Source organism: Micropterus salmoides, unplaced genomic scaffold (genome assembly GCF_014851395.1).
Source record: "Micropterus salmoides isolate LMB-PRFRI ecotype aquatic unplaced genomic scaffold, ASM1485139v1 Ms_hic_scaffold_5, whole genome shotgun sequence".
Lineage (NCBI taxonomy): Eukaryota > Metazoa > Chordata > Actinopteri > Centrarchiformes > Centrarchidae > Micropterus > Micropterus salmoides.
This window is the reverse complement of record NW_024044237.1, coordinates 32,894,925-32,917,711: the sequence shown is the minus strand read 5'-3', so window position 1 is coordinate 32,917,711 and position 22,787 is coordinate 32,894,925. Positions and strand designations below refer to the sequence as shown.

The 22,787-nt window shown below is 40.3% G+C and overlaps 1 protein-coding gene across 1 annotated transcript in view; it reads right to left on the bottom strand.

Annotated features, from left to right (window-relative positions):
• Positions 1-3,410: 3,410 nt before the first annotated feature.
• fat2 (FAT atypical cadherin 2) overlaps positions 3,411-22,787 on the bottom strand; it is a 113,787-nt gene continuing 94,410 nt past the window's right edge. The window contains 4 exon segments of the mRNA XM_038699096.1: positions 3,411-6,937; positions 17,062-17,342; positions 18,828-18,998; positions 22,531-22,684. Of these exon segments, the coding sequence (XP_038555024.1) occupies positions 6,441-6,937; positions 17,062-17,342; positions 18,828-18,998; positions 22,531-22,684 (1,103 nt within the window). The 3' untranslated portion in view covers positions 3,411-6,440.

The following is a 22,787-nucleotide window of genomic DNA, read 5'->3' as shown; positions in this document are numbered from 1 at the left end:
AACGGGTCTACTATCCAAATCATTTTCAAAATATCAGTTTATAAATTGGCTCTTTTTTCACTTTAATATCGGCATCTGCCCCCACAAAACCCATTAGACCGGGTTCTACAGGATTTACACTGATTAACACTTGTACACATCCTCCATCATACAGGATTTACACCACATGACTGCAGCAATACTTTCCTGGACCACAATATCAATAAATGTCCCTGCTTACTGTAAATCACATCATGCAAGCACATACATACTGCCTCACCTCTAATCCAGTTCTATGAATTCTTCCATACTTCACACACAAACGCACATACAGTAAATAGGCTACTTCATTGTCGCCACGTAAAGGCAGCCCTCTTTCACTTAAAAACTTTATGACAACCCGCTCAACCTCCTCCCGCTTCTTTCCCTCCAGCTGTTGCACTAGGTTAATTCCCAGTGACAGATGAGCTCCGAAGCAGTGCTAACATGTAACAACAGTGCTCTTTGCTTTTCTCACGCACACGATCGAAAAACAACAAATATAGATTTTTCTTGAATACAACATAAAGTCGGGCAGCACGGTGGTGCGGTGTAGCCTCACAGCAAGAAGGTTGCGGGTTCAAATCCCGGTCTCTCTTGATCGATGCTCCGGCTTCCTCCCACCGTGCAGAGACATGTAGACTAGGTTAATTGGTGACCCTAAATTGTCCTTAGGTGTGAGTGTGACTGGTTGTTTGTCTATGTGGCTCTGCGATGGACTGGCGACCTGTCCAGGGTGTACCCCGCCTTTTGCCTGATGTCAGCTGGGATTGGCTCCGGTCCCCTGCGACCCTGTGCGCAGGATAAGTGGTTGATGATGGATGGATGGAAGTATAGGCAAAGCGAATAGGGGATCCACTCTCTCAACACGGCAGATCATTGGTGAGGGCGCGCACCTTACCCCTCGAACCCCATCACGGGCTGAGGCTGGATATTTCCACTTTCCCCCCAACACCGGGTCAGACAGCTGATAAATCCACTGTGCGCTGCTGCTACAGCTAGCCTCAGGTTGCGCTGCGCTCACAGACCGTATGGCCGCACTGCTAGCCTGGGCTTGATGTTACGGTGTGCTGCTAACACTTGCTCCTCGGGTCCCTGGTTAGCTTGTTCGTCATCTTCCACAACTTCTTCACCCTGATTCTCTTCCTGGCTCCTTTTGAATAGAAGGCACATGTCTCAGTGAAGACGCCTTTACTACAACCACTTATCTCACTCATTTTGAACTACAACAAACGTATTCCCACAGTCCGCTCGATTCAGCGCCGGGTTATTTGATGACCCACGTTAGGGGCGGGTTGTTACGTGCTTTCCACACCTATGGTTGACCAATAATAATCCGTATTTGTATAGCGTCTTTCTAGTCTTTTCGACTACTCAAAGCGCTTTTACACTACATTCACTGAGCCTAAGTGCTCAAACAAAAACTAACATTCACACTCATCCATACACTGGCGGAATAACCACCAGGCCTGCAATTTATACTTCTACGTCAAATCGACGGCGTAGGCTACGGGGCTACGCAGAGGCTACGCCGTCGCTTGATGTGCACCTGCTCAAAAATGTAACTACGTGTCGAGTCGTAGCGGACTGTAAGCTCTGTGATTGGTCAGCTGTGTAGTCTCGCAATGCCTCCGAGCCGACCGGAAGTATCCTGCGCTTTGAAGTAACATTTACTAGCGGCCAAAACGGCGGCTGTAACACGGTGGCTGTTTCTCAATACCGAGTTCGCCAAGTTCGGACTTCTGTACTTTAAAGCTCGGACTTGGCAAGTTCGGCTCGGGAGTACAAACTCCCAGGAACGGGAGCACGCAGTCAGTCATTCAGCAATTGGAACAGCAGCGGACTTGATGACTGCCGGAACTGCTAGCGGGCGGGACTTCACATTTCCGAAAACGTTATAGCAATTTTTTAAATCAGCTCTGTCTTGAGAAATCAACCACATATTTGTAGTTTAAACAACTACATTTCCGCATAAAACTACTATATGTGACACAAGAACAGCAGTATTATTAAGTTACAGTTCTGAGTTTTCTCGTCCGACATTTCCGCTTTTTGGCGGCGAAATGCATTCTGGGATATCTGGTTATTCAAGCAAAAATGCCAAAGTCCACACAGTCACCACCGATGCAGGCTCAGTAAAACGGGCGGAGCGAGAACACATCCGGGTATTTGACTTTACTTGACTAGATGCGGACTTTTGAATTGGAACAGTACTTTGGCTGCGACTTATGACGTTTCACAAGTCCACAAGAACGCAGAAGTGAATCAATATATTTGACCGTCGCAACCCGAGCGAAATGACTAGTTTCGCTATCAGAATGTGATTCGGTCGGTCGGTAACATTTGAAAAGGCTACACCAGCCGCACATATACAATTTTACCCCCATTTAGCTACGAGCGTAGACCCTACGCATGAGTATAAATGGGCCTTAATTTGGGTTCAGTATCTTGCCCAAGGACACTTTCACACAAATATATATATATATATATATATATATCAGCATGCTTTTTATTGGTTATACATGGTGTCAATATCTAAAAAAGGAAAAGAAACGTTTTTGTCAAATTCCAACGTAAAGCTAACTTCACCGCAGTTCCCTCACCAAATATTACAGTAAAATGTGGAATTTGCAACTCAACAAAGTAAACGATAGAGCATAATTGTAAACGATGCTTTTCTATCATCAAACGATAGATATCATCATATTGCACAGCCCTTGGATGTACCCTCAATGACTCTTTCTCTTAGCCATTAAAAGTAATCTAATTATTTCACACAGGTGGACACCACTCTTCATCACCAGTCCATAGCTAAGCTAAACACAAAGCCTTCTCACACTACTTAGTGTAGGCTACTGAACTAAACTCACTTGTAACTTACTACCTGAACTAATTAAAAAGTTAGTTATATTATTCAGTTATAGACTTTCAATAATTTCTAGAGGATGTATTTAAAATTTGGGCACTGAAACAGGCTAATGATCATCATGTACTCGCACACAAAAATTGGTTGCATATGCTACCTTTTTGGTCGCAGTCTGGAGCTCTGAACCTTTTTAATAAACCTCGTCCTGAATATGTCATATTTAAGTAATAAACAAACTATTTCTGATGAAATCCTGAATGATCAGGCTTCTGACTGTGTGGCACAGTAAATTTCTCAGTTGCTGTGTTCAAGACTAATCCTAGGAAAATGATTTTACTGTCTGGGTGACGTACATCATCGATGTGCATGGGCAAATTCAAATTACCCATCATATCCTCCGATAACACCAATCCTGTCTGGAGAAGGAAAGATTTTTTCACTTCTGACAAAACCCCCAGATGTGTGTATGTGTGTAATGTCTGTTTTGACCGATGCTGAGAACAGAAAGTAGTCTTATATATCTTCATTCAGTGTTCATAGAAGATAATATCTTTATTCATATACTCTTTACAATGTTGAAAAACAAAAACGGAAAGACGGCATCTTAATAAAAATCTCTCACAGAGAAACAACAGAGCAAAACATGGGGAGGCCCACATTGATACAAAAATAAACTTTATGAATGAAAACAAATGTAACTTACATTCAAGTAAAGTCATATTCTGCACAACCTACAACAGCAACACACAGATACAGACTGCATGTACAACACAATACCTGCAGATTATTTCTACAAAGGACTGAAAAAAAATATATTTCACAGTTTAACCACCAGTGATAGACACATTGGACATTTACCCACAGCACACAACAACAATGGCAGTTGAACTGTTGAGAGGATTTAGTGACACATTCCCAGATTTAGCTAAATACGTTCGTGTGTGTTTGTTAAATTGTGCCAACCTGGGTTAAACACATCAGAAAGCTATAGTTTGTTTGTAAGCAAGATTTGGCCTCTGTGCATCAGATAAACTGAAGTGATCCTCCAAGTCTCTCTGAATGCATCCCGAATTTTGCTTCCAAAGCCTAATTTATTTGTCGTCCTTCTTCAGAAATCAAAAATTTGATTTAGGGAGAAATTTGGCAGTTAGGACGTTAAGAACGAAACTAGAATGATGACCTATCTAGCCACCCTGATGTTCGTTAACACCTGTATGTTACAACAAATGTCTTTCTCCAAGTACAAGCATCATCTGCATCCCCAACACGTTTACATGGAGGAAGCAGCAGTAAACACTGTGTACACGTTCTCCATCGTTTCCCAAAACACAAACTGTCCAAACAGCTGGATAAACCGATTTGTCTTTCAGATGTGATCTTTGAGGCAGTCAATCTTCACTGGAATTCACAAACGACCTGATCCAGGTTTTGTGGTGTTTGGACAGTACAATCTCTTGCTGATGTTGGTTGTTAAAGCTTTGGAATGGATTTGCTCTTCATGTCTGAATATAGACTGAGGACCAGGCTGCTGAGTGGCCAAATTGAAACATGTTTTCATTACACTTGTGTCCACTTATACATAATGCATGTAGTGTTGAGCTATACTAACACATACAGTATGTTATACCTAAACAAAGCACAGAGACTGTCACACTATTTGTTCAGTTTACTAAAAGGGGAAATCCTTGGCTTTCACAGTAAGTTTTCTTTTTGTGAGTGCAGTTAATTAGAAAACACTGAGAAATCCATGAATTATTTTGGAGCTGAACTGATAATTCAATTGATCCCGGATCAACAATACAACTGAAAAACATTTTTCCACTTCACATGGAAAAATCAAATACTTTTTTAACATTCAAAAATTAATTTGGGAGCAAGTTGTAGTTATAATGTTAAGTTTTCATTATTTTAATACATTTTTCTGAAAAGATTGAAGATTAAAGGTGAAATGAATAGTCGGTGAGCAGAAATTAATACAACTATTGTTTAAGAACCCATTCTTTCAAGCAAAAATGCCAAACAATTGCCAGCTCCACCTGAATCAGCAGATTATTGACACATAATATAATAGTTGGTGCTCTAAATGCTTGTAAAAGAAGTTCTGATGTGATATCACAACTCTGAATTTAGGAAATGCTGTTCAGGCTAAACATCGTCTCTACTATTCAGTATAAAACTTACTTTTTAATATTTAACAACCTCTTGACCAAAACAAGCATTTCTTTGAGGCTTGCATATTTCCCATTTTAAAATGGCTGTGTAGACATTTCTTTACAGCTGCAAAAACTACTCAACATTAAGTGTTCCCTTTACCATCAAGGGCAGCAACACTGCAGTGTCTCCTCCAAAGAAAATACTGTAATCTAGTTCACACTAATTAAAATCCACGATGAGATGCTTACCTACAGAATTTTACAGTAATGGAAACGGCATTGATACCAGTAACACTCAAAGTTAAAGCACATCTATTTCACGACTGACATCACCTTGTCCCACTTTTTTTTTTTTTTTTTTTTTTTTAAATGAGGATCCAGCCCCGTTTCATTGTAACAAACAACAACAATAAACAAGAGCAACAGTAAGCAGATTAAAATTCAATGAAATATTTATCCTGCGTCTTTTTTAATACGTTTTAAATATGAAATAGTAGGCCAACATTAGACACACATTAAACCTGTGTGTTTTTCTGATATTCAGTTCTTTTATGACAGGGTTGTGAAACGCATTTCATATTAAACATGAACATCCAGCAGAATGTGGCTATGATAAACCCCATTGGTCATTTACATTTCATACATTGCAACAGTCCTCACCAAAGCGGATTTAATCACAAAGGCCTTTCTGTATGTACTCTGTTGTCTGAATGCCAAGTTGCAACTGTATTTTCCTCGTGTCTGCATTCTCACGTTCAATCACATCATATGGTGTGTAGTAAACATACCATTATCTGAAACATACCATTATCTGAAATTGATGTTTTTGGAATGGTTTTCTTTTTAGACAAGGGTGAGAAGTGAAATGTGTGTTTGCTACGCAGGTGTTTGGCATATTCCTCCTCTAGAAGTCGGTTGTCCCACGTCGAAGCTTAAAAAACGTCTTGTTTTGCTTTATTCTGAATTTGAAGCAGTCAAGCAGTAATACTGTTCACGATTTGACAACCCATAACAAGTTAACGAGCGCTCTCGGCGGCGTCTCTCAGATAAAGGGATGAACTTCTGCTGAACCTCTTCCGCGGAGGTAACCGAGGGGTTCTTGAAATTACCCGGTCTAGTCTGGTGCAAGTCAAACAAATGAAAGACATCTGAACTTTTGTTTCACATGGTGCTTTCATCTCTGTCAGAATAGGGGCAAAAAAAAAAAAAAGACTCTCACAGTGAGAGACTGCTGAGCTGCTCTTCATTAGTTTCAAAGAGTCCCATCTGAGAAGTGTACTTTTACACAAACCTGCCTTAGAATGGAGTAGTAGAACATAGTGGCGTGTACTTGTACTGCTTAGGTTCCCATATGAAACTAAAAGTGAATAATCACCGGAAAGAACAAGGCTTCAAAACAAAACTTAAAACATCACCTCCTCGCAGCTCCCATAATCGCTCTCCACAATGCTCGACTCGTCATAGCTGCGCGGGTTCTGTCCTGCTTGCCGCGTTTGAGGCTGAGCGGAGTTCGCCGGCGGCGGCGGGCTGGCCTGCTCTGCATACGATGGCATAGCCACACTCAGACGCATGCTGAGTCTCTTGTATCCTCCCGAGACGTTATCGAGGCTGCGGGTGTGCTGCGTTGGGTAATAGCTGATGGCGGTGTACTCGTTGGGGCACTGGGAGCTGGGAAGAGGAAGCCCGTCGGGACCCAGGAAGTCGTCCAGGTTCTGGTTGCTGTAGCAGGGCGGTAGGGGAGCGCGACGGTCACAGCGATCTAGCGGGAACGGGAAGCCACCGAATCGAGAGTTCCTCCGCGAGTCCATGGTGGAGGTGGAGTAGGTGTCTTCTACGATGTCAAACTGAGGGAACTCCTGAACTGCTGGGCGGCCATAGTAGTCTGGGTCAGCTGGATAAACTGAGGAAAGAAGACCGTAAGAAAAAACATCAGAATAATTTGTCCTGATACGTTCTTTAGATCTACTAGTTTATCTGTTGGTCGTCAAATGCTATGAAGGATCCCAAGTGCATTGTACACACATTATTAGGAATTATGATGCTTTTATTAAACATAAACTAATACTTAGATGAAAGACATTTGGATTAGATTATTGAGGCCAAAATGGATATTGATATTTGTTATATGTTGGCTGATATTATTATCATTTATAATTAAGACCGAGCCTCCAGGGTTTGAGAAGTGAGGTTCCTTAAATCTGAAATCTAATGAACGGCCAGCAGGGGGCGACTCTTCTGGTTGCAAAAAGATGTCCGGCTCCACTAGAAATAATAGCAAAATTACCCTATTTCTCACCTGATTTATTACCTCAGTAAACACTTTCATAATGGGTTTATGGTCTCAATCGCTAGTTTTATATCTTGTTTAATACAACATGATGTTCATTTAGTACATTATGGTCACATTTAGAGGAAAATAGACCATAAAGCAGAGGATGCTTCAGGGCGGGATTATCTTGTTAAGTCGTTACCATCAAGTCGTTACTGTGTAAATTTAACCAGCGCTGTTGAAAAAGCTTATTAGGAGTTGTCTGTTTGCTTTCTCTAGTGAGTACATTTAGTTTTAAGCCTGTTGTTCTCTACCAAAAATTGTCACCCCGGTTAAAATGACAATTAATGTGAATTACAGATGCATCTTGCTAACCAAGCTAGCTCCTCATGGAGTTATTGGCTTCACCGACTCGTCCAAATATCGTGTAGTCCGATGCCGCTGGTCGCAAAAAATCAACTGCCAAACTTGAGGCTTCAAAACTGCAGTCCGGAAACCAATGGATGACGTCACGATGACTATGTCCACTACCTTTAATCAGTCTATAGATATGGCAGTGTGTTCTTGAGTCGGAGGAGCCTCTGAGTCCCGTCCACACTGAAATACTGACGCAGAGATCAGTACATAATAAATGACACCAAAACATAGCAGCATAGTTTTTCCTGTTCCTTAATCTTAAACGCTGTGGGATTTTTTTTTTTTTGCATCCACATTTTGGCATATTCCACATATTATATCTCCCGTTTTATAGTTGATTCAATTTTTATTGTCAAATAGTATCCAGTATTTTCCACAACGCGGAAATCATCCTACAAATGTAGTAAGTGGGACATTTAATGTAACTTTAATAAATCGGCACATATTTGTTCATACAATATATCTGCAATAATATAGAATCTGCTGGTATATTGGCCTGGCAGAATATTTGGTCTAGCTCTTTGGATAATTATATTCTAAACTCACATTTGCTTTGCACAACCTCATAATCTACAAATAGCAACAAAATGCATTTTAGGTAAGATTTTCCCGTGCTTAAAGAATCGACACTTTTGTATGCAAGTGTTTCTGCAAGTTCACCACTTGGTTTTAAAAAGCTGCCACAGAGTCAGATCAGCTCTCCGACTCAACAAGCAACTTTAATCATTCACTTATTATCCCAGAAAGATTAATACTAATACACACTGGGGCAGGTTGCTGTGTGGGATGTCCAGGATGGATTTGAGCAAGACGCGCGGGGGGGTTAAGAAGGCTCAGACTATTTGCATTTTAAATCCTTCACTGTGGATTTGAAGAGATTTGGGTTTGACTAGTTTAACAGGAGGTGGGGATGTGTCTAAAGAAAGCTCATAAAGTCACCACATTTACTTTATACAAATGACTGATCCAGACTTCTAATGACTGCAGAAGTAGGATAATCTTCTCCTCTTGGGTCAACTGAATTACAATCAACTAACATTAACAATTCAAGGGCAACCTTGATGATAAGCTCCTCCAGCTTCTTCAACATCCCAGTGTGTGCACTTAACACACTTTATCACTTTAATATTTTTCTGAAACTAATTTCAAGTCCCCAACCTTGAAACAATTATTTGATGATAAAACCTGCCCTTTTCGACGTGCTAATCCTGAATAAGAAGTTTAACCCAGCATACTTTTTAAATCTTCTTCTGCGGTTTTGACAACAGGAGTGTGGCAGGTGAACATTTGTTTTTCTATGTTTGATCGTGGAGGACAAAGCTTGTTGACAACCTTGCAGTGATTCATACTTCACTTATTTCCCTTCCCTCAGAGTGTTATCTGTACACATGACAGTGTTCTTTGTGCACTGAATCATTTGTAGTTGCCGATGTGGTCAAAATCAGCATTGTTCAATGCGTCAGTGAGGGAGGTAGTAAACATGCCGTTGGTACTTGAACCCGTTGACACATACCTGCCTGTATTCATGAACATAAACTCAGTCATTCTCAAGTGGCTATAACACATCCACCACTGTGTCCATGAGAAAGACACTTTACCCCTAGTTGCTCCACAGGTGTGCAACATCTAACATATATAGCAATTGTAAGTCGCTTTGGATAAAAGCGGCAGGTAAATGAATAAATGTACATGTAGACAGAAATATTTGCAGCAACTGTTTTGATAATCGTTTGATCGATAGTGAGTAATGGTTTTAATTATTCAAGCAAAGTTTGTTTGTTTCAGAATCTTCAATGTGAGAATTTGCTTCTTATCTCTTGTTTGAACCTTTGATTTAGGGCTAAACCATTTGGGGAAAAAATCTAATCTGATTTTTCTGCCAGATATTGCGATTATGATTTGTTTTGTTTGTTTTAAGTATGTAAGTTCAATTTCACTGCCAGTCAATTTCTGACGGAAGCCTTGTCAAGCAGCACAGAGCACATGTACCAGGAAGGAAGTCAGACACAGAACGGCATAGAGAATCTGGTCGATTTTCATAATCAGACACCCTGTGCAGACTCCCGGTCGTATATATCAACAATAAACACAACAAAAAAAGAAACAATTTAGCTGACTTAACCATGGTGGAAGCACAAAAATCAAGGACAACTGAACAAATTATCAAAATCTGAACAAGTCGGCAAAATCAGACAGGCAAAACACTCTTATTCTGAAATGCTCCATGTAGGAAGCCTGCAGAGAGCGGAACGGAACATGTCTGTTCAGCTGATGCCATTATCCCATGTTATCCTCTAGTTTCGTTTGTTGTTTTAAAATGTACACGCCCTGTGCCCGCTGAATGGTGAGTAGGACCATAACATGAGGCGCATGGCGCTTTTGATTGGCGAGCAGGTCTGTCACACAAGGATGACAACGGAATGAATTTGTAATTGCATGACTGTTTAAAACGGGTCAGATGCTCTGTTTAATTAACCTTCATTTTAATCACTGTCTTCACGATTAGCTAATCGCGTTCTTTCAAATCGCACTTCCGATTTGAAAACTATTAATCGTTCAGCCCTACTTTGACTGGACAAAAATAAAGAGTGAGAAACTGTGGTAGGCATTTTTTCCCCCCCAACTGATTATTTTGGAGTGTTATTCGGACATTTTACACATCAAACAATTTATTGACTGGAACAAATGAATGGCATCACATGTGGCATCACATGTGGCAATAAGCTTAATCATGCTTACTATCTCATCTGTAAGACGTTTGAGAACATCTGTCCAAGGACACGCAAGCGCACACACTTACACAAGTCATTACTTTGTCAAATCTGCATAAATTAACTATTTTGTCCAACAATAGAACCCAATACATTCCACAGATGTACTGTATTTCCATCTGTCAAGAAATTGCAGTACTGAAATGCCAGAAATATGTTTGAGGTCCTTTTAGAAAACGCTGTCTCCGTTACATAGTTCTTCCTCTTGAGAGCACTGACAAACTGTAAAATGTCACAGTACATATCTGGCTCACGATTGTTTAATAACTACATTTAAGCAACCCTAATCAAATATGTTTCTATTCTATGAGTTCATGAGGAACTGTATTTGTGAAAATAAATATATCGCCCTAAAGAATCCATTAAAAATCCGTTAGGGCTCTGATACTGGGTTAATAGTATTTTTACAAAAATCACTGACAATTGCAGAGTTTATAAAGTAGTAGCTGAAATCTCAATATCTAACTAGGTAACTGTGGAGTGTTGAGTACTAGTTATAAATAAATAAACATCACCAACTGATGTTATTAACAATAATTTAGCTACAACTGGGTGTTGAATCTTCAAGAGGTGGTATTATGCTCATTTTCAGGTACAAAATCTTATTTAGGAGTTGTACCAGAACAGGTTTACATGGTTTCATTTTCAAAAAACACCCTTAACAGCTCCTCTTTTCACCCTGTGTTGAAGGCCTCGTTTTACCTATGGAGTGATACATCTTGCCTCTACAACATCTTTGTTGGGAGTTGCACGTGCGCAGTTCCTAGTTAAGGACTACTAGCCAATCAGAAGCAGAGAAGGGCGGGCCAATGAGAAGCCGGTAAACGCGGCTTCGTTTCAGCTGTACATGAAACGGCTAGACTACAAACGAGCTGTTTTCAGGCAGTTCAGAGCACGCACGTTTGAGTTTACTTTATATTGTGATAGTTATTGTAAGACCTCTTAAGAGAAGGATCAGGGTCCAGCCTGGACAGCTCTTTCTCTAGTGGGGAGGAAACTTTGAAATGTAGTGGCAGAAACTCGTTTCCATGAGATGAACTCTCTCTCTTTTTAAATACTTTTAGCTGCAATGATATGGAACTAAGTAGGAGAGTTTCTGTGTGTCTGATTTAGCTCTCTCTTGCGTGCACACACACTGTTTGCAGCAGGTTTTTAGACTTTCTTCTATCGCTACTGTGGAATGAAGTTAGTTCAATATAAACTAGGCCTATACTAATTTTAGTAGCTTTGATGTAACTAAACTACTTTTGCTACGTTGCTGTAGCTTAGCTCACTACATTTCCCAGGTAGCTTGCCCAACACTACCTATTACATGCACAAAAAAGCATAATACCACCTCTTTAATACTTTTGTTTACCTGCTAAAAATTCTAGCAAATTCTGTGGCATCTCCTTTGTCAGATAGTTAGTGATTTAAAACTTTTTTGTGTGTGTTTTAACATTTATAATCGTAAAAATATTGTAAGATATTAAATTAAGTATCTTTTTGTATCGGTATAGATGCTCTGGTATCATATCGCCTATTCGCTCAGCTGCCACTGTTTGACTCACAGGAAGCACCCTGCAGCGATGAGCACTTAGCAGAAAAGATTTGAGGCAAAATCTTAAAACAAAATAGACATTCTTGAGGATTACCACTTCAAATTCCTGCCCTACATCCCCAAAATCTCAAACTAACAAGGCAGACGCATTATACAGTTTGTTCAAACAAAATGACATTAAAAAAGCCTCCTGCTGTCACTTTGGTTACTGAGAATACTAAGCAGACTGCCAGCTGATTGTATTGTGAGACAGAGAGAGAAGATTAGATAAAGTAGCAGAGGGAGTTACAAGGAGAGACTGGAAACAAGATGAGAAACCGGAGAGAAAGCTACTCAGAGGGAGGGAAAGAAAAAGAGGCTGAGAGATGGTGGAGGAACAGGCAAATCAATAGAGTAAAAGATGACAAAATGAAGGGGTGAAAAATGACAACATGAAAAAAGCAGGGTAAACATTTATGAGTAGAGAGAGAGAGACAGTGAAAGGAAGAGGTCAAAAGAAGAGACAGGTAGCTCAAAAGAAAGAAGAGAGGCCTGACAAAGACAACGTGAAAGTATTTGCACAATGATGTTTCCAGTCGAAAGAGATAAAAAAAAACTGACAGCATCTTTAAATCTCTCTCTCTGTAGACTTAATCAACATCAAAGGGATTCAGCTCAGACTCAAAACCTTTGCTTGTTATTTCCACACCTTGCACAGTTCAATAAATAGTTCTTAAGCTGGACAGAACAGAGGACTAAGTCTCAGATCACTGTTTGGGGCTGGAACAGAGTTGATAAATGGCAGAAGTACTGTGTTAACTTAAAGGACAGAATCTGTTTAATGCACTCGTCACACATGACTGCTGTAATCAATCCTCTTCTCCAGTCTATATGGTTAAAATTATGTTTATATAATAATATAAATATATCTTGAAAGAAACTTGATGCCGCCTGGATTACGTTTTCTTTTATCATTGTTACTACTGAGCGTAACTACAAAACATTCACTGACAATATGGCTTTGTTCAGACTGCCGGACAAAGTGACCTAAACAGTGTGAATGTGCAGGTACTCACAGCACTTGTTAGAGTGACATGAGGATGTGTTTATTTTTTTTCCAGTCCCCAGAGTTGAAGTCCTATGATTTGTACACTTAGTACACTTCCTAGAGAGGAAAAAACATTCTAGCGAAAATAATCCAGGCTGCAATTTTGTTTTCTCCGAAATCTATTTGACAACACAATTTAGTACTACATGAATGTAATTTCTAGGAGACATGGTTGGATACCCATGTCCCTTCCATTTGTGACTCAACAGTTAAAGATGAGGGACAAAATCTACAGCTCTCTTTTTGTGGAAAAAATGCAAGTTCAGCTGAAGCTAATGAGGCTTAAACAATAGACATCTAACAGAGCATTCAGCTCAGATTCAAACTTTACAGAGCTGCTCTTTTTCTAAAGCTACTGAGAACAAAGGACTCTGTCAGCTCACTGCTGCAGGCTACAGTATTGATAATAAATGGCATAATTATTTTGTTCACTTGAAGACTTTTACACCAAACTGGGCTCCACTTAGAAGGGGCTTTTTTACCAGGAGCTCCAAGCGGGAACATAATGCCCTGAAATAATAAAATAAAATAGTATTCTAGGCAAATATATTTGTCTTTGTTAAGGTGTTTGCATTATACCTGTAAAGTGATGTTTGCAGCCTCTGGGCCTCTCCCTTCAATTAATCAGTGAAACCGTGCGTAAAAGGGGAAATATAATCATAATTAGTGACAAATTTCACCACAGTATGCGTTTGTGCCTGAAGCAAGGGGGTTCATTTCGGTTTTGGTTGGCTGGTGAGCCGGAAAGATTTAACAACTGGTTCAGCAAACGTGGATTTAAATTCGCCAGCATTTCCCTTAAACATTGTACGCTCTAGTAAAAATCCCAAAATATGAACTTAGAATAGAAAATTAAATTCATGATTTGTTAATGACATTTCTCTTTTCTAAACATGAAGGTTTGCAAATCACTGAACATTTTAAGAGGAGCTGACCAAGGGCAAAGCAAAAATCTGATTTGAGAGCCGAAATTCTGCTGCATTTGATTTTTGATTTGATTCCTCTAGAGGTATAGAGGTAAGCCAGTGGACTTTGGGTCAGAATAGGGAAGTCAGAAAGGATTTATTTTGACAATAAGACAAAAGACAAAAAAACCCCCACCAATCTTAGCCTTTAAAATTTCTCATTATTTTAAAGTATTTTCTAAGTGCAGCAATGTGAAAATAACATCATGTGGTTGGTGAGGAAACCCCTCTTCAGTTTTTGAACAAAGCTGTCTGTCTTTTGATAACCGTACATCACTTTGTAATGAGTGACAGTTTGATAGGGCGCTCACCAATTTAATAATAATAATAATGATGGCGATAGAAGGTGAAGGCACTATCTTTTTCAGCCTGCAGTTCTTTTATACTGACTATATCTCGGGAATCTTTACCAATTTCAGGCATCTCAGACACAGGAATCACGTGTATCGAGTGTAGAGGATTGGTAGATAAGACACGTGCCTTTGGTGTGAGAGACCCGGGTTCAATTCCCCACTGTTACACATCCACCATTGTGTCCCTGAGCAACACACTTAACCCCTAGTTGCTCCAGAGGCGTGCGACCTCTGACTTGTCTAGCAATTGTAAGTCGCTTTGGATAAATGAGTAAAAGTAAATAGATTCAGCCACAGTCCCCATTAACAACGAGCCGGATAACAAGCGAAGAACTTCAGGTATATGTCCTTTTATTCTCTGTGATAAGGTCAAGCAGATGAATGACCTGTCAGGTGGGCGTTGCCTGCGGAGCGATGGTATGAAGAGCGCCTGATCTGTCTTGAACATGGGTGTATGAGTCACAGCTAAGGTGTATTGATTTGTTATATGAAAAAAAAAATGCTGCACACGAAAGGAGGACCGAGAGAGAGCATGACAGAAGAACAAAAGGAGAAAGAACTTGAGTGGGTGTGATAGAAGAAAGGAGGATGAAATAATAGAGCAGAGGGAGTTTTACATGAAGGAAGAAAGGTGGAGAACGACAAAAAGAGGAACGCAACAGAAAGAAAGGTGAAAAAGAAAGATGGGCAGAGAGTGAGAATATTTTTTCCTAAAGCCTTCTTACCTTTTTCTTTGAGGTTTGCTTGTACAAATGTTCCACATCCGATTCAGAAACTTTTCGTAAATTAATCATTTCCATTTTGATGGAACGCAAATCCCCCCCCTCCCCAAATTGATATTTAAAACTTCCTGTTTGTGGTTTTGTTTCAGGAGGTTGAAGTTCTGCAAACCATGCATACACCATTTCCCATCAGACACTAATAAAATAGGAACGTGCGGTGAGAATGTGCGGAACTCACATATACAAGGGGCTAATTATATATAAAATGAGACTGAATGTTATTTCACAGTAATTTATAAAATTTCAAATTAAGGCGCATTTATAAACTTAATTTTGATACATTTTGTGGGATCAATTCATCATATTTACACCGAGGGGGGGTTCTTGATGAGGCCCAGTGAGAGGGATTTTGAAAAAAGGTGAGAAAAATAGACTGTACTTCTCGCCCCCGCCTCTTCACTATTGTAAAGGAGAAAATAGAGGGAGAGAAAACAAAAGGAGAAACAAGAGATATTTAGAGAGGGTGCAAAATAGGACTGTGAATAAGGGAGGGCATTACAGAATGTATAATGAGAGTACTGTAGGATATAGACAGTCATACAGGAAAGACAAGGAGAGAGAAAGATTGGAGAGAGAAGCAATCACAGAAAGAGAAAGTGGGAAATAAAGACATGCTGAGAGATGAAACAGAGAAATCACTTTATTTGCTGATGTTATCGTCCAGTCGGCCTCGTCTAAGAATGTTTCGTCTTTCAGAATTTAATCAGCGCCGTGTGTTGACAGACGACTTTACAGGCTGTCTGGTGTTTCCCATGATGCACCACTCCCCATGACTATTAAATACTTGTTACACTGACCTTGAATGACTGAATCATTCAGCCTGTCCTGACCTTTTGTATTACTGTGGGGCTTTGTAGCCAGTAACAGAACACCGGGATGATTTAGTTTACATTTCACAGATATGATTTTGTAAGGAGTGTTGGAATTAGATTCTTTTTAACGCTGACTTGAAATTAACTCTGCTACTTACTGCTAACAAAGGCGCCTTAATACATGAGACAGTACAGTTGTCTTGTATCTCAGTTACTGGGGTATTTAAGGGGACTGATTGTCACTGTGATACCATAATAATAAGCGACTCATGGCTGGAACAAAGTGGAACAAATTGTAGACAGAGGTATGATAGCTACTATTTTTTTCTACAGTATTTTCATGTTAGTATTCGTGTAAAATGGTAAAGTAACAACCATGACTTGGCCAGTACTGAAATTTTGAGGCAGATATTTTCTATTTAGTTTTTATAGTGAAAACTTGAAAACTTGGTTAATGATATTTCAAAACGACGCCATTTTCTCTGCAAACTGTTGCTAACAAACACACTTTCTTTGACAAGGATCCTTGCATTTTTTATTTTTTTCAGAATTATGACCGCGATTTGTACTTACTGGTACTAGAGGTGCAAGAGATCAGCCATTGTTCTAAGCTCACGCGCTCTACGGGTCCGACTAAAGTGTCACACGTCACAACTATCAAGTCAGCAAAAATAAGCATATTTTATAGCACATATTTCATAGCACATTATTCAGCTTATCGGTGCTCTCTGGTGGACAAACATGTAATGACAGCACAGTTTCAAAATTACCGTAAACACGTATTTAGCATTTATGTACTGCGGTTTTGTTATATATCAATTGATATATGGCCTGCCTGATTTATTGGTTTAGCTATAATAAGTTGAGTGAACAGTTGTGCATTTGTGTGTACCTCATGTGAATATATTCATGGAAAAAGTGAACATTGGTATGCATTACCCTTCCAGAATAAACACAAGAAAGTGTGCATCTATCAAAACCACGGTGCTCATCATCCTAAAATCATACAAACACACACAAATACACACCTTCGTAGTCCATATCCCAGTGGTTCTTCCTGATGGAGTCATTGTCTGAGCTGGACGGCGGTCTGGTGGGGAGGTTGGGGGCAACACTGCACACTACCGGTCCCTGTGTCTTTGGAGAGGAAACCCCGCCTCCTGATGAAATGATCTGGCTGCATGGGCGAAGTGACCTGAATGGCGTGTGGTCGAGGTCGTTGATGGGACCGACCAATGTGTTCATCTCAATAGGGTTGACTTCTTGGTTTTTGGCTTTGAGGCTCTTGGACAGACAGGGCGTGAAATAGCTGTGGGTGTGAAAAGATATGTTTTGTTTTCAGTTAATATCTTTAAGGATTAATTACAGATACCCAAAGTCTAACATCCTCTAACATCGCTTCTGTAATACTGCTATTTGTGCGACTGTAAAAATTCAAAACTTCCTTGTTTTACCAGTGACAGGTTTGAAACTGTATTTGAAACTGTATAGTGTGTTTTTTAGAACTTGGACTGATTAAATTGTTTGTGGAATTTTGAACTTTTACTGATTTACACTCATTTTTTAGCTTTTATCCAAAGCGTCTTACAATAGCTTCTATCTCAGAGGTCGCATGCCTTAGGAGTAGGGCTGAACTATTTGGGGGAAAAAAATCTAATTCTAATTGCCAGATGTTGCGGTTATGATTCGTTTTGTTAAAGGAATTTTTTCATTTGTTAAAAATTTGTTAAGTTTTGCTAAAGTTCCACATTCTCTGCCAGTCCATTATTGATGGAAGCCGGACCAAGCAGAACAGAGCAGGGGCGAGTTCAATCTCAAAACCGTTTGCAATGTTTTTGGATTGAATGACATGTTTCCTTGCAACGTTCCGCAACGGGCTTCGAGGTATGTTTTCTTCTGTTTGGTGGGCGTGACACAGGTGTTACCCAATCAGCTGCGACAAGTGTGTAAACACAGCTGTGTTAAAAAGGCAGAAAAATGCAGTGGGCTTGCGTACACAACAGGGTGTTCGAGGCACCACTGTGTCCAGATGAACCAGGAAGTCAGACACAGAACGGCATGGAGAATCCGGTCAATTTTCAAAATAAAACACCCTGTGCAGACTCCCGATCGTAGATCAACCAAATCATAAACACAGTTAAAACAGCGAAAAAAAGAAGCAATTTAACTACGTAGCCTTCTTAATCATATTTGAAGCACAAAAATCAAAAACAACTGAACAAATAAGCAAAATCTGAACAAGTCAGCAAAATCAGACAGGCAAAACGCTCTTATTCTGAAATGCTCCATGTGCATATGTAACGTTAGCCTGCAGAGAGCGGAATGGAACGGGCTCACGAAGCAAACAAAATGACAAATTAACAACACATTAACAACATGTAGGCTAAACGCTCTGCTGCTGAAACACTTTCACAGTGTGAGTTGATGCCCACACCTGTGTCGATACAGCTGGTGCCATTATCCCATGTTTTCCTCGTTTGTTGTTGTAAAATGTACACGCCCTGTGCCCACTGTGTCACCACACAAGGATGACAGTGGAATGAATTTGTAACTGTGTTACTGTTTAAAGCGGGTTAGATGCGCTGTATAATTAACCTACATTACACTACAATTGCCATCTTCACGATTAGCTCATCGCGTTCTTTCAAATCGCAATTTCGATTTGAAAACAATTAATCGTTCAGCCCTACTCTGGAGCAACTTTAACCTTAAGTGTCATGTTTAAGGACACATTGGCGCGATGTGTCACAGTGGGACTCGAACCTTCGTTTTAGACAGAAACATTTGCTCTTACCCATTGGAGTCCTGGACACAGACGGGCCTTTTCTTCTTCTGCTGAACATAACGTTTCCTGATGCAAACGAAGACGCCAACCAAGAAGAGTAATCCAAGCACGCTGGCACTGATCTCCATGATTTCCACATAACCAATCATTGGAGATACAACACTTTTTACCTGATGGCACCTGTAGGAGAGTAAAGGAAGTTGGATTTAGAGGAATGCATGATGGCTTTAGCATGTAAACATACTAATGTTTAGTATGAGACATTCCACATGTTAGCTTGTTAGGTGGTAACATGAGTACAGTTGACATTAAAAGGTTCTGCTAATAAACATGCACCACTTTCCAACTTCAAATAATAAACATCAATCAAATCTGTATTTGTGTAACAACTTTCATAAAGGTTGATATGAATATGTCAGAAGGTGTGTGTCTGAATATGGAGTGTGATCAAGAGTGTTACAGTTAAGAGCAGCATAAAAGACCCTTGGCCCGGGAATGAAGGTTACATCTGGCCGGTGATACTCATAGCTTCCCTGCCCAGGCACGATACACAACCCAGAGGACCTACTGGCAGAGCTCTGATTGCTAAGTGCCGCTGCTGCGATACTAACAGAACCTATCATTTTGTTTTACATAAAACTGCCTGGTGTTCAGCCTTACCCACTCATTTCCCAGGCGTAGAATTCCCTTACACGCGTTGAAAGTATATTCTAGCAGTTACAGAGCAAAATACAGCATTAATTCTTTTTTCTTCTTGGACGAGGAGTTTGTTTTGGAAAAAGAAATGTTTTTTGATGAGCTGAGTTCTGTATTTTTCTTATTATTGGACGCTGATTGGTAAGATAGTTTGTTCATGTGGATGGTATTCGATGAAAATACACAGTGGACATTGTGCTGCTGTCTACTGCACAGACTGATCACACATGATAACATCAAAAACCTTCACAGCATGATAAAACATCTATCTGTGTGTTTTACACAACACATAGCAAACTCCCAGTCCTGCAATTACAATCCGCCGGTGGTCATTTTTCATTCACTGAGTTAATTAGTACCCCACCTGGAACATGAACCGCTTTTAATACCCGCGAGAAGCAACGCAATTCCAAAGTCTTAATGAAAGAAGGAATATGCAAATGCTGCTGTAATTTTATTTAAATGTGATTGTTCCCTTTGACAGCCGTTGGTTGTGTGAGGGGAATACAACTAGCTGGTTGTAAGGTGATGAATAAAAACACGTTCGCTTTGTGTGTGTGTGTTACAGTTGGACTGTGTGTCTAATCACATATACATGCATATTCAAGGCCTTGCAATGAAACGCAAACATACGTCAGTGCAAGTGATGTTGCATCTAATGAAGGTTGAGCTAGTTTTGGTATTTACTTGTTGGAATCTTAATAATACCTCTGAGAATCTAATTATGATTATGTGGTTGTGTCAGACCGGTTAACAGTTTTTCCATCTGGTCTGTAAACTGAGATGAATGTGTACAATAGATAGTTTGAGTAATAGTTGCACCATTCGGCGTAGTTCTGGTTTCCAGCCTAGCCGATTGTCTGACTGCTCTTCTTTCTTGCCTCGTCTGACTACTTCTTATGGCCTGTACAGATAAGCTTATATTTCACTCTATCCAGCTGTCTATACAGGCGGCGTAACAGGCCCAAAGCGTATTTTTTTCCCCGTTTTATGGGTGTAACTTCTGAGATTGTGTATTGGGCTCGGAGATCTGCCAAAATGCAGGGGTCTGTTCCTGAACACATGCTGCATATAAACAGGTAGATTGTTTAGTATAAACGCCAAATGTGTGATCGTGCGTCTTGACTGAATCGTCTGGTGTGTGCGTTCTTAAGGTTAAAAATTAAAAAAATTGGTAAATTCCCGTTATGTCTGTGGTATCCCGAGTTTTTAAAACTGGTTAAGATTTGAAAATCCTCTAGTGTGTACGAGCTATCATGTTACTAAGACACTAAACAGTCTGAAGAAGCAAAAAGAGGAAAAGAGAGGCTGCACGTCCAGCCGATCAAACCAACTACACCTGGAGTAAAATCAGCTGCCACAAAAGCGTTTAATTGAAGTGATGGAACGCAGCGATCGATCAGTGACAAGTGATGTAAATGTAAATGCTCCGTACTTGTATAGCGCCTTTCTAGTCTTTTCGACCACTCAAAGCGCTTTTACACTACATCTGCATTCACCATTCATACACTGAGCCTAAGTGCTCAAACGGAAACTAACATTCACACTCATTCATACACTAGCGGAATAGCCGCCAGGGGCAATTCGGGGTTCAGTATCTTGCCCAAGGACACTTCGACACGCAACCAGGGGGAGCCAGGGATTGAACTGCTGACCTTCCGATTAACGGCCAACCCGCTCTACCTCCAGAGCCACAGCCGTGATGTGAAGAGCAAGTACAAATGTACAGAGCAGTGTTAAATGATACCAGAAAATGACAAAAAGCCAATCTTGTGGTGATAAACCTGCAACAGTGATGAACATGCCTGAGATCACAGCCAATGGTGAGCGGCGGTTAAAATCACGCAAGGACTCAGTTATGCAGGCCTTTTTTCATACAGTCTATGGTGCAGGCACATAAGGGCGAAAAAAGGCTTGCTCTTCTCTTTCTTTCTGTGTTTTTCTTGCGTACAACCATACTAGTAGTCATTGTTTGCTGTGATCTGACTACAAAAAGTATCGAATGAAGTACTGATTTTCACTGATTTTTGAAGTTTTAATTCTACCATAAAGGTATTGAGTAGCACCACTCGTCTCCACTTCCTCCCACTGTACAAAAGCCAAAATATCCCCGATACGGGTGCTGCAGTCCTGACGTCATTTGGAGCCAGAGACTGAGCAGTAGTGATTGGGGTTGAAGCAGCGTGCAAAGTCAGACATGGGGTTTGTGAAATCGCTTGATGAGCACAGTGGCTGCAGTCCAAGAGCGGGGAAAGTTTCTCCTACAGCTTGTAATCAATCAGCAGCAGGTAGCGGAGCTGCTGTGACAAACAGCCACTACAAGCTGCTTGAAATATGTTTTTATCAGTCTGTATCGTTTGCAAGGCTGTTGGTACATGTGATATTTTGTTTAAGTGTTGCATGGAGTTGTCATTTCAAGTCAGCATGAATTGCGTGCCATGAAGAAATGGAGTGGAACTAATGTCCAACCAGCATGAAGCAGCACAGTGCCACTCCCCCCAGTTTGTAATAAACCATAGTTTTCCTTTAAGAAAACCCAAATTATACCAATCACATGGCGAGGACAGCGGGACATGATGATATTTTGGCATTTTTAATTGATAAATGACTTAAAGATTAATTCTATAAAATATAAATCTATAAACTACTGATTATTATTTTGTTGACTGATAATAAATCACTTCAGCAGTGAGGACGGCTGATACTACAGATGCCGAGGTTTTTAGGCCCTTCAAGAGATAGTTTGAACAATGAAGATCTTTATACATCTTAGACATTTGGATTATAAAGAAGTCACCTCATGATTTGAATCTTCTGTGAAACCTTTTAAAACGGTGTTTTAATGAATGTTTGGCACCAAAACTCTCCGGTGAAACCAAACTAATCAAAATTTTTACAGCACCTTCAGCTCTTGAAGGAAGTTCAACAGTAACAAAACTACTGCATGCATATAAAGAATATGTTTCAAATGCATTACTCGTTAAAAAGTGCATGAATAAAATTTGTGCGGGTTTACCCTGCTTCGGTATTGTCCAGCGAGCAGTTGCACATGTAACCTGGAGCCTTGGGTACACACTCCTCGCCGTGGGCACATGGCTGGGAGGCACATGGGTTGTCTGCCAGCTCGCAGCGGGCGCCGTAGAAGAGTCCTGCACACCTGCAGCGCGGCTCTGCAGAGTAAATAAAACACACCCACACGTCTGACAAGAGCGACTGATCAAAGCCACGGCCAGTTCCCCCTACAGGCAGTAAAAAATCAAAGCAAAGGTCAAA